A 14,973-nucleotide genomic window follows, 5' to 3' on the forward strand; every position below is an offset into this window, starting at 1 on the left:
AAAAAAATTTACACAAAAAATTTGGGATAAATTTTGAGTTTGAAAATTACCTATTTATAGACGATAAAAAATAGCCGTTGGCGCTAGAGTAATACCGAGCGATATTCATAATAGCGCTGGCGATGTTGTCAATAACGTTCTTTAAAAACTCTGTCGCTCCGTGATTTTCCCATAATGGCTCGTTTGCCATGCCATCTCGTATGCCAAACAACATTTTTTTTTTTTTGGCTTGTGCATGGGAATAGGCCTTACTTAGTAGTGTTCGAAGCAAAAAAAGGAAATTTGGAGCCAACCCTGGTGTAACACACAACAATCAATCCATAGCCACACACACGCAGGAGTCAGGACTCTCGCAAACAGCGAGAGAGTATTTTCTCTCTTCCGTAATCTTCTTTCGTTCTTTCTTTATCCAATTCCCATCCAAACAAAACCCCTCACCAAAAACCTTCACTCTTCACTGTTTCTCCTCATATTTTCCGCGAACTTCATTAAAATTTAGCCGAACCTAACAAGTTACAACAAGCCATCATTTGTTCAAATGTTATCTGGTTTTAGTTCAAATGCTCTTAACTCCTTCAATCTTTACTTACTTCATTGAAATCAAATTCATCATCACTACAGATGGATAGTCTTACCAGTTGCTGTACCAATCGTTTCTTTCTTCCTTATAATAGAAAAACCACACCCAGAAAATTGAATTTTCTTGTTTATGCTTCTTCATCAAAAAATGATGATAAAAAACCTAAACTTGATCATTGGGACCAAATGGAACTTAAATTTGGTCGTATGATTGGTGAAGACCCTAAGTTAACCCTAGCTAAGGTGAGAAATCATACCAGTTATATTCAATTTACTCTCTTTTTCTTTTTGGCTTATAATTTTCTGAGGTTTTATGTTCATATAACAGGTAATAGGTAAAAAATCAAACCCAGAAATTTCATATCTTGAGATTGAGAAATCATTTAGTAGAAAGAAAAAAGTTGATGATGAAATTGTTCAAGTTGTTAATCTTCCATTTGATAAGAAATCAAATTCTTCTGTGAGTAATTTGAATTTAGTACGTCCTGTTCCTAAGAAAGGTGTCAAATTTGAACAACATATTGTTAGTGATAATAAGGTGAATCCATTACTTGAAAGAAGAAGAAAGAAAGTAGTAGAAAATTTTATGACTGAAACTAGTAGTAGTAGTAGTGTTAGTGATATTCCTCCTCCTAATGTGATGTTGCGGAAGCCTACTACCTCTCAAGAAGATACTTTTGATAATGTGAAAGGTTTGAGAATGAAAATTAAACCAAATCTGGTTTTGGAAATGAGGAAGGATGACAATGACAATGCTAAAGAGGATAATTTTAGTGAATTGTTAAGAAAGCCTGAAGCAGCTGTGGTCAACACTACCGACCATGATAATGAGCATGAGAAAAAGAATTCTGCTGATTTAACAGGATTAAGCTCTGGTGGGTTTGAAAATGCTGATGATTTCAACAATTTAAGAAAGCCCGAAGCAGCTGTGTTCAATACTACCGATGATGATAATGAACACGAGAAAAAGAATTCTGCTGATTTCAACAGTTTAAGAAAGCCCAAAGCGGCTGTGGTCAGTACTACCGATGATGATAATGAACATGCGAAAAAGAATTCTGCTGATTTAACAAGATTAAGTTCTGGTGGTTTTGAAAATTCTGATGATTTCAACAGTTTAAGCAGTGTGGATTACAACAGTATACTTCAGAAACCTAACCATGCACCGTTTGCAAAGGTATGTAGAGGATGAACCAGAAATAGGTAATTGTTATAGACTTCCCAGTTACTATTTGGAGTTGGAAATCATGTCCATTAATTTTAGGTTTAAGTCAATCGTAGATGCTAATACTGGTCTTATTTTTTAAGGACTACAGCCACTCGAGAGAAGTGATGTGGTGCTTAGTGTAATGGATGATGTTACTGCAGTGAAGCAACCTTCCGATACAAATTCAAGTAACTCTGCCATTGAATCCACTGTAGAAGCTGCATTGCAGGGAAAACCTCAAAGGTATTGGTTTTGGATGTTGCAACTTTGCTCAGTTTTGTTTTTACTGTTTGCTTATTTAGCAATTCTATTTCGCGTTGTAGGTTAAATCCTTCTGCAAAACAAAGTTCAGTAAGTTTGAAGGAGGAGACGAACCGCGTGAGTGACAATATCTTTAGCGTGAGCGTAGACATTGGGGATTTCATAGCTGCGGCACCCGTGAAGGTGAATCTTTGTCTATATCTTCTTCTTCATCTTCATCATGTTTATCTCATGCAGTATGGGCTCTTGATCATCGGATTTTATCTGTCACCATATAGATACACTTGTTAATGATTTATGTGTTTATTTGATTCCTTTATGAATATTTATCTTGAACTAGTTCATGTAAAGAATATAAGTGTATCATGATTATTGTAGGACCAAGAGGATGCTGACTGGACAAGGGCAGGAAATCTGCTAAAGACAGAAGAAAGGGAAGAAGTGGAGTTGATCAGCTGCAGCACCAGAGGGTTTGTTGTATGTCCCTCTAATGGGTAGAAGTCATTAAAACTATTAAAAAAAAACTTCTATTGGTACTTTTGTTCGCCTTGTGCAGTTGATTGTCAGAATATTCTTTGAACTTACTGGTGTCATTTTTATCTTTTTCAGGCATCTTTTGGCTCTTTGGTAGGATTCTTACCCTACAGGAATTTAGGCTCCAAATGGAAATTCTTAACTTTTGAATCGTGGCTGAGAAAGAAAGGGTTAGACCTGTCCATGTACAAACAAAACGCAAGCATCATTGGAGGTTACGAAGCTCAGACCAAGAGTTTGCCTCTGGATACAAATCCAAGTCCGGCAACTGTTGGGAAATTTGGTGGGGAATTGTCACAGGACATGAGGGTGGAAGATCTACTTGAGATATATGACCAAGAGAAGATCAAATTTTTATCATCCTTTATTGGTCAGGTTTGTGATAGCTATTCCTGATGCTTAAATTCATGCCTTTTCAAATTTGCATCTGGTAACACGTCTTTTACAGAGAACAAAGGTGAATGTGTTAATGGCCGATAGGAACTCCAGAAAGCTGATGTTCTCTATTAGACCGAAGGAAAGGGAAGAATCTGTTGAGAAGAAGAGAAATCTAATGGTAACTTGCTTTTTTTGCTACATGCTTTTGCGTGCATTCCGTTAGTCTTATGATTTTTGCTGTTCGTTAAATGTTCTCAGAAGATTTACCATTTTAATAGGGTGTGTATCAAATACGGTATATTGCCTGATATCCATAAGATATTATACTTAATGTTACTAATAGATAAACCAGAGCTAGATTTCCCTTTCTAATATTTCAATATGATAACTCTCCTCCTGGGCCTACTGAATGGTTTAAAATTGATTTTCACACAAAAAGAGGAAGATTACCCAATAATTTCTGAAGTTTGAACGTGAGAATATTTCGGTGTTCATTGGCAACTCAATATTCTTTATGCAGGCTAAGCTTAGCGTTGGAGATGTTGTGAAATGTTGTATCAAGAAAATCACTTACTTCGGTATATTTGTTGAGGTAATGCAAAATGTTTGATAATTTATTCACATGCAGTTGGTTTTCATGAAATACGAATCTGCTTTGCTCAAATTGAATAACTAATCAATCTGGGTTTTGTTAGATGTTATGCATCATCATTTATTAACCTAGATATATTGATAAAGGTTGAAGGCGTGCCAGCTCTGATTCACCAGTCAGAAGTTTCATGGGATGCTACAGTAAATCCTTCAGCATTTTTTAAACTTGGTCAGGTAATGAAAATTATAAGACTAGTATTTTTTCAGTTTATTTTTTGTATTTTATTTGGTGATGCATATTCCATAGGAGCTCAACCTTGATCGCCCAATGAATTTTACGTTACATCTATTTATGTGCGTCAAAGAAAATCGAGCAAAGATGTTCGTAAGATGAGTGTAATAGTAAAACAGACATTATGATGAGTGTAGAGAGAATTAAGGAATCTCAATGTACTGGCTGTTTCGGAAACTTTTAAATGTAAGTTCCTGGTTTCCAATTTATACTTAGGAGTTCATTTAAGCTTAAGTGTAACCAATCCTGTGATTTCATTTCCAAATAGGAGTAGATGGAATGTCATGGACTTAGGTTAGCTGGTGCAGGTTATTATTCATCGACAGTTGGCTTTATGCTTATCTGCCTCATTATTCTTTTATTTTAGACCCAAAAGTTAAACTCTGATTTGATATAAATTGTTCTGGTTTCAGATTATCGATGCAAAAGTTCTCCAACTGGATTATGCACTCGAACGCATCTCATTGTCATTGAAAGAAATAGCGGTACTTTGTCTCTAAGTTCACGCTCCCTTCTAGTCTCCTTTGTTTCTGCAGACATGCATCAATTTTGTCTGGTTTTTTCTCATGGCAGCCAGATCCGCTGATCGAGGCATTGGAGTTTGTAGTAGGTGACCGAAATTCTTTGGATGGAAATAATGAAGCAGTACAAGCGGATGATGAGGTTCTTTTATTTGTTTGTGTTTGGGGATACAGTTATATTCATCTCTGACGTACCTACATTAATTTACATAAAATGTAACTCAAAAACTATTTTAAGCCACTTCGCTCAATTTGACTGGCTTTCAGGATAGTATAAAAGGTTGTTGCTTTGTTTATTAGGGTTTAGTGGTGTAATGACTTAAAACTTGACATGTGGCGGACTATTTGTTGGACAAATATGTGGGCAATGAGTAGTGTTTCGTATTTGAACTTACTGGTGCTGTGGAAATATTACACGTGATATGTTGTTCACATCTAACTATATCATAGTTAATTTTGGCAGTGGCCTGAGGTTGAATCAATTATTGGGGAACTGCAGCAGATTGCAGGAGTTCAATCGGTTTCTAAAGGCCGTTTTTTCCTTAGCCCTGGTTTAGCTCCAACATTTCAGGTATGTACAATTAAATGTTTGCTAGAATTGCTTAAAACTTGGTGTACTTTCTCTACCAGGTGTAATACAAATCTCAAACCTTTTATACCCTTTTAACCTAATCACAATCACTTCCTCGTGAGTTCAGGTGTATATGGCGTCCATGTTCGAAAACCAATATAAGTTACTTGCTCGTTCCGGAAACAAAGTACAAGAGGTAATGACAGTTGGGACTGATGACCCGTATCTTTAAGATTTCACTCTTTTATACACATGGAACTAGTGTTTTGAAAAAAAAGAAGAGGGGTTATCATTGTATGACCAGTACATTAACTCCCTGCTGGATTGCCATGTTTATTTGGTTTTATCATTCTGTTAAAAAGAATTTAATGACCGAAGTTTTTCTTTATTTTGTTCATTATGTAGGTTATGGTACAAGCCTCTTTGGATAAAGAACAGATGAAAGCTGTAATCCTAACATGTACAAATAAGGTTGAATAGAAACAATTTTACTGTTTTTTTGAAACTATATCGCTTAGACCCCCTATTTATAAAAAACTTCGTAGCTTAGAACCTAGCTAGCGATTCGGTGTATGGAAACCATGAGTATTGTTCGGTTGCATAAATCTCAGAAACTGTCAGTACATTTTGAAATATGAATTTCAGCAATATATGTGATTCAATTTATGTGGAATTTGTGGACTTCGATGGTGGCTGGATGTCAGTCGATTGTAAGTTTATCTACATCATTCTGTTAATAAATGTAAGAAAGTTCCTGATTTAGGCATTTCATTGAACTCTTTATTTCTAAAATTGGCTTCCTTGTTTTTCAACTTTTTCGTGTTGTCAGCCTTGAGCTTTTTCCATTTGTTCCTTGTTTCTTTCTAATTCTTCAATGATTTTCTCCATCATTATTAGGTCTTGAAATATAAAGAATTGCTAGGTTCTTTGAACACTTGCTTTCTGATTTGAACAGATAAAAGCTGTAATCGGATTAGCTGATTATTTGGTTTTATCATTCTGCTGATGACAGAAGTTTTTGGTCAATTTGTTCACTATGTAGGTTATGGTAGAATCCTCTTTCGATAAAGAACATATAAAGATGTAATCAGATTGTGTTGATAGTCAAACTTATCTAGAATATGGACAGGGCTCAACAGTGAGAAAATAACAGGGAGAGAAATGAAACGGAAAGTTATAACCAACAGTTAACAGAAATTATACAGCTGCAAGACAAATGCAGGTCTAGAGATCCTAATGGATAAACTATTGTAACATTCTCCTCAAACTATGTCCTAAGACCAAGCACTATGGTGCCCCATTTCTCTGCCCTATCTCTCGTATGCAGAGAAAAAATCAGATTGCCAACCACTATGGTCTCTCATATCCCTTCCCTGCAAGGCAAAGTGGATCAGATCTGATCCGCCTTATAGGGAAGGAAAATCACACGGAAACTCAGTTTCCGTATAAATTTCAGCTTTACGGAAACTCATAACCGTTTGGCAGTTGATACGGCTGCTGAGTTTCCGTAGCATTTTACACGAAAACTAAGTTTCCGTTTCCGTAAATTTATTTGTTTGACCTTTTTTCTTTTACACCTCTCTCACACCCGATCCTAACCATCCATCATTAATAACGACTCTATCTTCTCTACCGTCGGATCGCAACGGTCATTTTTTCAAAATCCTCTATAAATACAACTCTAATTCTCTATTCAAATCTCCCCAAATTCTTTTTTCTTACAGATTGTTTCACTAAAATCTCTCAAATTTTTTTCTTTAAGAGTTTTAAATTTTGTTTTGCTCATCAATGTCGGAGACTCAAAGGCAAAAAAGGAAACATATAGTGAGATTTAGTACTTTGGAAGATTTTCACATTGTTACTCAATACTGTGCTCTAGGTGAAAGTAGTTTTGAAGATAAGAATAAGTTTTATAAAATCCTTTTTCAAAAATTTGTGGAAGCTTGTGGTGGGAATCTACACGAGCGTACAAAAAGTGTTTGTAATAGGTTTAGCGTAATCAAGAATGAAGTGGATAACTTTTCTGAATGTGTTGCAAGAGCCGTTGCAAGTAATACGGATCTGGACTCTAATAACCGAGTGTGTTATCTAAATATGTTCATTATAATTGTTGTATATGTTGTTTGTAAATAGTTTTATTTATGCATCTTAATAATGATTTGTTTACATTGATGTAGATGATAATTGCGAGAAGCTATTATATTGAAATACACAAAAAACTTTGGCTTAGTTTGGTAATGATGTGGCTTTTGTAAAAGCGCTTTTCTACTGTGCAGCGCTGTGCGGTGTACAAAAAGCAGTTAGGTCTTTGGTATACTATATACTAAAAGCTAAAGTTGATTAAAAAAATGATCAAATTGTGTTTAGTAAATTATAGGTTCACTTATTGTAGTTGTAACAAATGACAAAAACAAACATGATCTTTTATAGTTTTATTCTATTTTATAGGATATAAACATAATTGAATATTTATATATAATTTTAATAACTATTTTTTATAATAAATTTAATTTGGGATAAAAATAATCAAGCTAAAATCAATTTATTTAATATTGGCTCTTATTTGTTTATTTTTAATTGGAATGTGTATATGAAATATAATTTGAAAGTGAAAATAATAATAGTTAAAGAATGTGATATAATTTAATTTGGAATAGCAATCTTTATAAAAATAGTATATGGAGAATACGAAATTGATTATCAAATATTTGAGGGCAATTTTGGTCATTTATAGAAAATAATAGGGATATAAAAGAAAAATTATGTATCAAAATTAGGTCGGACCATAGCTTATGCTTTTAGAGCTTTTAAAAGCTCCTCTCCCCAGCTTTTAAAATTTGAGGAATTTTGGAAGTGCTTTGGGTTAAAAGCACTTTGAGAATATTTTACCAAACACTAATATGAGAAATAATTACTATAATTATATTTTGAAAGTGCTTTTACAAAAATAGAAGCATTACCAAACCCAACCTTTTACTCGAGATAGTGAGTATGAGATGTTTAAAGATGTACCAAATGTACAAATAGGTGTAGCTGAAGATATGGATCAAGATTTTAATCCCATGTCATCCCAATATCATGGAAATTTCTCAAATATGTTTAATACTCAAACTCCATATTCTCAAAATCCATCTACAAGCCAATTCGTCGAGACTAGATTTGCAAATCAAATTCCAAATAATTATAATGTCCCTAGCGGTATCCCGTTCCATTAGGATATACCCATAGTACGAACCCAAGTACAATACCTGGAACGACGTCAGGTGGATTCACAGAAGATAAACGCAAGTCGAAAGCTTCGAAAAAAGCCCAAATTAATAAAATGGTCGCTGGACCAAGCACACCCGCTACACCATCATCGCAAGACTCCCAGATGAACGACGCGAGCAAGAAACTTGTTGATTTTCTAAAAGAATCCCGAATGACAATCGCACCTCGTCAGCAACAATAAAACAAATTATGGAAAGGTTGCTAGAGACAAGACAACAACAAATTGAACATAATCGAGAGAGAGAGAAAAAAGGGAAATAATGCAAATGAATCTCCAATCGCTGACTCCAAATACAAAAAAAGTACTTTGAATTAAAACAGAATGCCATATTGGCCAAGCAGTTGGAGAGGCAACAACATAATCAGTCCCATTTTTAATTAGAATTTTGTTTTAGTTTTAAGTTACTGAGTTTAGAATTTTTTTTTTAATAGCTTAGTTTCATTGTTTTTTTTTTTGTTTTTTTTTTAAGTAATGTCGTGTTCCAGTTCCGGTAGTGTAGCTTTCTTTTTCTTAGTAATATTAATTTTTATATTTCTAATTACGATAATTTGAATTTTATTTTCTTATACCAACGGATCTTTTGTAACGACTATGTTATCAGCTACTTTTTAACGACTAATTTCCAACGGTTACTTTCAATACCTATTATAAATTTTCATAAGCTTCCTCAACTCAAAAATCCAAAATAGGACACTTGTATCTCTTTTTTTTTTTTCCTGAAGATAACATAGTAATGGTTGGAACTCGGGTATACCGTAGAAGAAGATGTTGCAATCACCACAACATCTGTAAATGCTGCTACTCTGCCTATTGAAGATGTTCAAGAACTCTCCGCCCTTGAAAAATGGACGCTGGTGTTCGACGGCTTTGTACAAGCGTTTGGAAATGTTAATAAGCGAACCGGACGACAAGTTCAACAACGGATTTCTCAAATTCAAATAGCAGTTCACAAGTACGTTATAATTCAAAGAAGGATTCATGGTTACGCCCCATAACATATGACAATTGCGATCACTGTAGGTCAACATAAATAGTTATGATATTTGAAATGTTGTTTCCAAATAGACACTAACCTATTGCTTTATGTTTGTTTTACGTAGGAGGAAATGGTCAAATTTGTGTTCCGACTAGATACTCATACAAAATTTACATGTTGTGAGTGTTACTTAACCTTTATGGCTAACATGGCTAACATTCCTGAATACAATCCGGAAATGAATGTCGGTGACCCTCCAATATGCGGTTGTTGTTTAAGATTCTATGGTTATATCTTCTGTAAACCCTCACGAGACTATAACTCGTCCACTAGGGTCACCTATGGGTTTAAAGGCTTGTTGCACATGGTAAGTTCAACCGTTATTACTACGACAAGTAACTTAGGTTCTTATTCAATAATTGTAATGTACTTTATAACAACTACTTTCAAACGACTATATCCCAACGGTATTTTATAACGGCTACTGTATAACGGATACTTTATAACGGCTATTTTTGGCGGATATTATAAATTGTGTTGTCTATATCCAAACAACAAACACCTATTTTCATACACTTTGCAAAAACTCCTAATCGCATCTTTCAATACCTCTTCATACGAACACAAGCATGGGATCATTTGATCCAATTGAAGATTTGTCAATCATCAAAGCATGGGATCATTTGATCCTCTCATCCCTATACCGAAAGTCGAGTAGTAGATCCCTTCCCTGTAATGGCAGAGCCCGAAACCTTTTGGGCGAAGATATATAAACAATATAAACAAGATTATGGGAATCAAAAGAGAAGAAGTCTTCAACAAATTCATGATAGGTACCAAATTATCCAGAAGGCGTATACGATTTTATAGTTATTAAACAACGGATCTCCAACGCCATCCATATTAGCCTGTCCCCTCAACAATTTGTAAGTATTTTAGAATTTTTTTCGTAAAAATCCAAATTGATTGATTTTAAATTATAGAAATAAGTATATTGTGTTGTGTTATTGTAGCACGAAGTCGTTAAAGCGCGTTATTTTGAGGAAAAGGGGGAAGCATTCACATTTGAAGAAAGCTACAATTTCATGGTATCCAATATCCCAGAGTATCAATCGCCGAACAATTCATCTGGTTCATCCAATGAAGATTGAAAGTATAATAAATGTTTGAGTAGATTTTGTAGGTTAATCTCTGTGTATACCCTCAAGAGACTATAACTCGTCCATTAGGGTCACCTAGGGGTTTAAAGGCTTTTTGCACGTGCTAAGTGCCATCGTGATTACTACGACAAGTGATTTGGATTTTTATTCAATAGATGTAATGTTGTTGTCTATTTTGTTGAATTTCAATTTTAGTTATGTTAAAGTTTAATTAAATAAAAGATAGAACATCAGATCATATCTAGATTGCAAGAACATATAAAGATAAAATATTACGTTAATATAAGATAAAAAATTCAAATGTAATCATTTTTCAGGATTGTAGATCCGAAGACTTGATTAACATCTGATGTAGAAACACATAAAAACAAAAAATTACATAAATATAAGATAAAATATTCAAATATAATCATTCTTCAGGATTGTTATTCCGAAGACTTGATTAATATCTGATGCAGAAACACATAAAGACAAAAGATTACATAAATATAAGATAAAACATTTAAATTTAATCATTCTTCAGGATTGTTATTCCGAAGACTTGATCAACATATGATGCAGGAACATCTCGGCGATAAAGCTATATTTCGTCGGGATTGTAGGTATCATAACTTGCTTTCAATAGCTGATAACATTCATCATGAGGAAAATTGTTGCCTGTCTAGTTAAGACAGTCTAAACGAGCTGCACTTTTCTGAAATTTTAAAAAAGAAACATCACTTAAAATAGTTATAATTTTAGGAAATAATAGAAATTTGTTATAAAATTCTTACCCTTTTTCATATGACATTCCAAGATTACGTATGTTAACTTCGGCCTGAATCGTGACAAAAGTGATGACCTCTTTGTTGATAACGCTCCACCTAGTTTTAAGACCTCCTTTGTCTCTCACATTTGGATTTCCGGATGTGTTATCAAAAAATTCGGTTCTACCTATTTGCCACCCACACTTCTCCTATTTGCCACCTACCTTAGTTTCCACCCCCACTTCTCCTATTTGCCACCTACCTTAGTTGACACCCCCACTTATCATATTCACCACCCATATATTTTTCCATATATCCTAAGTACCACTTGTTGACTTTTATTTACACCCAACAACAACAACAACCCCATAACTGGACAAAAAACAAAACAAAAAAAACCTAAGTTGTAATTCGTGTTCACCGTCTCTACCACCAAAAACATCTTCTAAACCATCTCCACCAAAACCCAAAAAAAGTTAAGATTAAAACCTATGTTAGGGTTCTAAACCAAAACAACTGTTAAGAACACAAAACTAGATAGAACCCTAAAGATAAAATCTTTTTTTATGGGGATTAGCCACCTCTGCCGTGTTACCGATAAGAAACTGGTTTTGATATTAATTGAATGTCTATTACAGGGTTAGAGAAGAGTATTTATAACTCTGTAAACTTGGCTATCAAGGAAAGAACTTACGAGTTTAACAATAAAAGAACTCTACCTAAATCAGGAAACTACTCAACTAGCTAAACAAGAATAATTAAGGAAACTAGTAAACTAAGGAGTTGGCATCGCAACATCCCACCGTGCTGGAAAATTTGCTTGTCCTCAAGCACCGAAATCAGGAAAACGCAAGAGTAGTGCATCAACATCTTCCAAAGTTGCTTCTTCCATTGGATGATATTTCCATTGTACTAACCATTTAGTGCCTGCATTATTACCACGCTTGAACATCTTATGATCCAAAACTTTATACGGTTCCCACTTGTCATAATCCATAGTAATGGGTAAATTCGCATGTACAATGTCTGAAGAGCCAAGTTTCAGTTTCAGTTGTGAAACATGAAACACAGGGTGAATACGACTTTCAGTAGGTAAGTCCAATTTATAAGCCACAAGACCAATCTTTTCGAGAATTCGAAAAGGGCCATAAAATTTAGGAGAAAGCTTAGAATAAGCTTTAGTGGCCACTATGTGCTGTCTATATGGCTGTAAACGAAGAAAAACCAAATCGTAGACTTGAAATTCTAGTTCAATACTCTTGGTATCAGCATGATTCTTCATTCTTAACTGAGCAGCTTGCAAATGTGACTTCAAAAGCTTCAAAGTATGATATCTTGCTCGTAAAATAGAATCAACAACATTGACAGATGTAGAACCTGGTAAATAAGATGCGATTGTTGGTGGTGAACGACAATAAACCGCTTGGTATGGAGTCATCTGAATTGCAGAGTGAAAACTTGTGTTATACCACCATTCTGCCCATGGTAACCATTTTGACCATTCACTAGGTTTTGTTCCAGCAAAACACCGTAAATAACATTCCAATGTTCGATTAGTAACTTCTGTTTGTCCATCCGATTATGGATGATATGCAGAACTACGACATAATTATCTTGCAAAGCAAAATATGCCTCCCAAAAGTTGCTCATGAATATGGGATTGCTATCATTGACAATACTTCTTGGCATGCCATGCAGACGAACAATTTCTCGTACAAAGATTTCAGCAACAGAGCTGGCAGAATACGAACGAGAAAGGGAAATAAAGTGTGCATATTTAGATAATCTGTCAATGACTACCAGAATAGAAGTCTTCCGATTTGAGGATGGAAATCCATCAACAAAATCCATTGAAATGTCTAACCGAATATCAGCCGGAATCGGTAAAGGGTTCAATAATCCTGGAGGAGCTACTGCTTCAGATTTGTTACGCTGGCAAATATCACAATGAGAGATAAAAAATTTAACTCTTTGTTTCATACCTTTCCAATAAAAACTTTGTTGTAGACGCTTGTAGGTACGTAGAAATCCAGAATGTCCTCCAACAGGATTTGAATGAAACTCTTCTAGTAGTTTATTGCACCATATAGAAGATGATGGAACAACTATTCGACTCTTGTAACGTAAAACTCCATTCTCATAAGAATAATGTGGTTTACAAAAAGCATTTGTACTTAATTGTTGAATAAGAGTACTCAATTTTGGGTTATCATGACACTCTTTAATGATGTCAGCAAGACTAGAAAAAATCGGCGTGGAAATGAGAGAAAAAAATCCGTGAAGACGTGATAGGGCATCAGCAACAACATTTTCTTTTCCATGGCGAAAAATTACCTCATAATCATATCCCAATAATTTGGATAACTACTTCTGTTGCTCCATAGAAGATATCTTTTGATCCAAAAAATACTTTAAGCTTCGATGATCCGTATAAATCTTGAAATGTCTTCCAAGTAAATAAGGACGCCATTTTTGAACTGCTGAAACAACAGAAAGCATCTCTTTATCATAGATAGAGAGATTTAAATTTTTCCCAGATAAAGGTTTACTGTAATATGCACTGCATAAGAACATCACCTATTCCATTTCCAGAGGCATCACATTCCAACACAAACTCTTTGGAGAAATATGGAAGTATTAAAACTGGTGTTGAAGTTAAAGCTTGTTGGAGTTGTTTGAAAGCCGCAGTAGATTTGTCAGTCCAAATAAAAGCATATTTCTTGAGTAGCTGAGTTAATGGTGCACTTATTTTTCCAAAATCCTTAACAAATTTCCGATAATAACCAGCTAAACCCAAAAAACCACGTAATGCCTTAACTGTAGTAGGAATTGGCCATTACAAAATACATTGTATTTTTTCATTCTCTATTGAAACTCCTTCAGATGAAATAACATGACCAAGATAGCCAATAGAGATTTGAGCCAAAGCACACTTTGAATCCTTAACAAACAACTTATTAGTGCGTATAATTTCAAACACTAAAGATAAGTGTTTGATATGATCCTCAAGATTGTCACTATAAATTAAGATATCATCAAAGAAAACAAGCACGAACCTGCGTAAGTAAGGCCTGAAAATATGATGCATGAAGCTTTGAAAAGTGGCAGGTGTGTTTGAAAGACCAAAAGGCATGACAAGAAATTCGTAATGACCATCATGAGTTCTAAAAGCCGTCTTTGGAATGTCAGGCGCATGCACTCTAAGTTGGTGATAACCAAAACGAAAATCCAGTTTAGAAAAAATGGTTTTTCCATGTAATTCATCCAACAATTCATCCACCATTGGAATGGGAAATCTATCTTTGATAGTCAGCTTGTTTAAAGCTCGATAATCCACACACATCCTCCAAGAACCATCTTTTTTGCGAACCATTAAAATGGGAGAAGAATAGGGACTAGAGCTTGGTCTAATGAACCCAGCATGTTGTAATTCTGTCACAATTTTGTCTATTTCATCCTTCTGAAAATGTGGATAACGATAAGGTCTCACATTAAATGGAGCAGAACCAGGAAATAATGGAATATGATGATCATGCAAACGTTCAGGTGGAAGAATACTTGGAATCTTGAAAATATCTTCATTCAGATAATATTTGTTGGATCTTAGGCGCCACAACTGAAGTTGAATTAATAGCAGTGTTAACTGAAGATAGTTGAAGAAGAAAACCATAAGTCTCTATGCGTAATAAATTTTGCATGGGAGATACATCCAGGAGCATGACATATGAAGAATTTTTCCACATATGATGATATTCTCTTCACCAACTTTGAACTGCATCATCAAGTGAGTAAAATCCCAAGATATTTCACCCAATGTACGTAACCATTGAACACCTAACACTGCATCACAGCCACTGATGTCCAAAAGATGAAAATCAACCAGAAA

The 14,973-nt window shown here is 34.7% G+C and overlaps 1 protein-coding gene across 1 annotated transcript; it reads left to right on the plus strand.

The window, feature by feature from the left end:
- The first annotated feature begins 370 nt into the window (after nucleotides 1-370).
- On the plus strand, nucleotides 371-5,696 carry LOC113302344. The gene is made up of 14 exons (XM_026551255.1): nucleotides 371-822; nucleotides 908-1,756; nucleotides 1,896-2,029; nucleotides 2,110-2,230; nucleotides 2,426-2,524; nucleotides 2,657-2,956; nucleotides 3,030-3,137; nucleotides 3,480-3,551; nucleotides 3,698-3,784; nucleotides 4,256-4,327; nucleotides 4,416-4,505; nucleotides 4,827-4,934; nucleotides 5,062-5,130; nucleotides 5,340-5,696. Exons 1-14 carry the CDS (start codon nucleotides 622-624, stop codon nucleotides 5,412-5,414), a joined length of 2,385 nt encoding a protein of 794 aa, XP_026407040.1. The 5' UTR covers nucleotides 371-621; the 3' UTR covers nucleotides 5,415-5,696.
- Nucleotides 5,697-14,973: the final 9,277 nt, after the last annotated feature.

Source organism: Papaver somniferum, chromosome 8 (assembly GCF_003573695.1).
Source record: "Papaver somniferum cultivar HN1 chromosome 8, ASM357369v1, whole genome shotgun sequence".
NCBI classification, from domain to species: Eukaryota; Viridiplantae; Streptophyta; class Magnoliopsida; order Ranunculales; family Papaveraceae; genus Papaver; species Papaver somniferum.